Source organism: Cricetulus griseus, chromosome X, assembly GCF_003668045.3.
Source record: "Cricetulus griseus strain 17A/GY chromosome X, alternate assembly CriGri-PICRH-1.0, whole genome shotgun sequence".
Classification (NCBI taxonomy): domain Eukaryota; kingdom Metazoa; phylum Chordata; class Mammalia; order Rodentia; family Cricetidae; genus Cricetulus; species Cricetulus griseus.
Window position 1 is genome coordinate 108,008,787 of NC_048604.1, and position 2,390 is coordinate 108,011,176.

The 2,390-nt window shown below is 44.8% G+C and overlaps 1 protein-coding gene across 1 annotated transcript; it reads right to left on the reverse strand.

Moving 5' to 3' along the window:
• Positions 1-480: 480 nt before the first annotated feature.
• On the reverse strand, positions 481-2,111 carry LOC100761443 (E3 ubiquitin-protein ligase RNF168-like). Its single transcript, XM_035450308.1, is given in 2 exon segments — positions 481-711; positions 714-2,111. Coding segments are annotated over 2 exon segments (1,539 nt in total). The 5' UTR covers positions 2,107-2,111; the 3' UTR covers positions 481-565.
• Positions 2,112-2,390: the final 279 nt, after the last annotated feature.

Consider the following 2,390-nt stretch of genomic DNA (forward strand, 5'->3'; position numbering starts at 1 on the left):
TTTCACTATAAGAGCTAGTTCCAGGACAGTCTCCAAAGCCACAGAGAAACCCTGACTCAAAAAACAAAAAAAACAAAAAAACAAAAAAAAACAAAAACAAAAAAAATGACGGTCACAGTTAACACATGGAAACTATTCTTAAGGACCTTTATCACTGACTTTTGAAGAATCATATTTGTAGACTCTACCTTTGTAACTACGTGTTAGAAAAGAGTAGGTATGCTTGCTGAGCAGAAATTAATGACACATCTCAAGATTTTATGATGGAAATGAGATATCTTGCCAGGCATTGGTGGCCTTTAATCCCAGCACTCGGGAGGCAGAGGCAGGCTGATCTCTATGAATTCGAGGCCAGCCTAGTCTACAAGAGCATGTTCTAAGACAGGCTCCAAAATAATACAGAGAAACCCTGTCTGGAAAAATGAAAAAAAAAAGTGCTAGCTTTACAATACAGCTTTAAAAGACTACAGAACGCTCTCTTTAGCCATGCTTTGCTTGGTTTATCTCTGAAATACTTGGATAATACTTTTTTGTGAATTAACTAGACTGTAGGTAGTAAGTGGGTTTAGATACAGTCATCTTTAGTAGAACTTAACATTTTTCTTCCACTAACTGAAACCTTCCATGTGCTTTTAAAAGGCTGCCAATATTCATCTTCTGTGCTCTTCTGAGATTTTGGATGCTCTGAATTAGTCAGCTTTATGAAGTCGTATCTTTGGAATTCTTCCTCTGCTTATGCAGCTGCCTGTCTGGTTCTGAGTATGTGCGCAAGTCATACTGACCGGGGGATCCTTTCTGTCGGTTGACCATCTTCTGTTCTTTATCCATCTGTTTCTGAAGTTGTAATGCTAACAATCGGTCCTGTTCTTCTTGCTTATGTCTCTCAAAAAACATGTGTTCCAATTCTATCAGTTTTTGTATGAAACTCACTTCTTCCTCTTCTTGATCTGAGGATTCGGGGAACACGTTGCTTGTTTTTGCAGAAGAGCATGGATCCATGCCTGCTTCAAACACAGAATCTTGGTTTTCTCTTTCAGAAATCTCTTTTCCAACTACTAGATGATGCCCACTACTTTCTGGAGCTGTGTAACTGCCAGCTAACTGGGTCACACCTGACACAGAGGCATCTTCATTTTCTATTTTACCAGAAGGCTTAACTGTAGCTTCATCATCACTGTTGATCAGTAGTGTTCCTTCAAGGCGCTGTTCTGCACCCCTGGCACATAACCATGGCACAGGTGACTCTGCCAAAGACTCTGAACCTTGTTCTTGAGTTTCTAGGCATATCTTCAGAGGAAGGGTTGGCATATCCTTTTCAGTGTCTTGGCACACAGGGCTGTTCTTGGATATGCAGCTATTATCCTCTCCAAGGACAGCTTCACATGGCCATGCTGACCCAGACGCCAATGTAGGTGACAAATGTTTCTGAATACACCCAAAGTGTCTTTGTTTTCTTGTACTTTTCTTTTGTGACTTGTTTTTGACTGCATCTGATTTTCCGGAAGTCGAAGGAGAAGCCAAGATATTTTGCTCATAGTTACTGTCACTACTGACGCTGAGCCTCGTTGCCAGTTCTTCGTCTCCTTTCAGCTGTTCTTCCATCTCACGTCTCCTCTTTTCCATCCGTTGTTTTTCCTCCTCCTCCTCCTCTTCTGTCAACAATTTCTGTATGTACTCCTCACTGGCTCTGTTTTCAGTTTCCTTGATGGCTTGTCGTTCGGCCTCCAACTTGCTTATCTCCTCTTCATATTCTTGTCTCAACTCTCCAGGTTTACTTAACTGGCGGCACGGTTGGTCGTCACCATCGATTTCCCTCGATTCCTGCCCAGAGATTCTCATCTGGCACTCCCTTGCATAGTGTTTTTGAATAATCGCCCACAAGTCTGTATTGACCAGAGAATTTCTTCGAGTGTGGTACCGAGCCCACGAAGAGATCCGGAGGCGACAGAAGGGACAGCACAGGTTGGCCTTTTCAACGGTTGCCTGGAAGCAGGGGTAACAGAGCGTGTGGTTGCAAGGAAGGGTTACCGGCTCCAGCAGGATTTCCATACAGATGCCGCACTGACAATCGGCTAAGGAAGGGACGGCCTCTTTGGATGCGGCCATCTCCAGGCGAGGCCTCCTCAACGGCAACACCTGCAAGAAAACAGAGTCATCTTTAGGCTAAACACGGCATGGGCAAAGTCAGAGAGCAGTGGGGTGTATATTCTGACACACACGCAGTTTACTGACACACACGCAGCTTACTGGAATCCACACAGGCTAAACTCGCCCAGGCCAGAGGCGAAGCGGCATTGCCATGTCAGGGTAACAGCGAATGAGTGGAGGACGTTCCTTCGGTTCCTTCTGTTCCTTCCGGGGTGCGGTGGCCTTGGCGGGTTCCTGCTAGG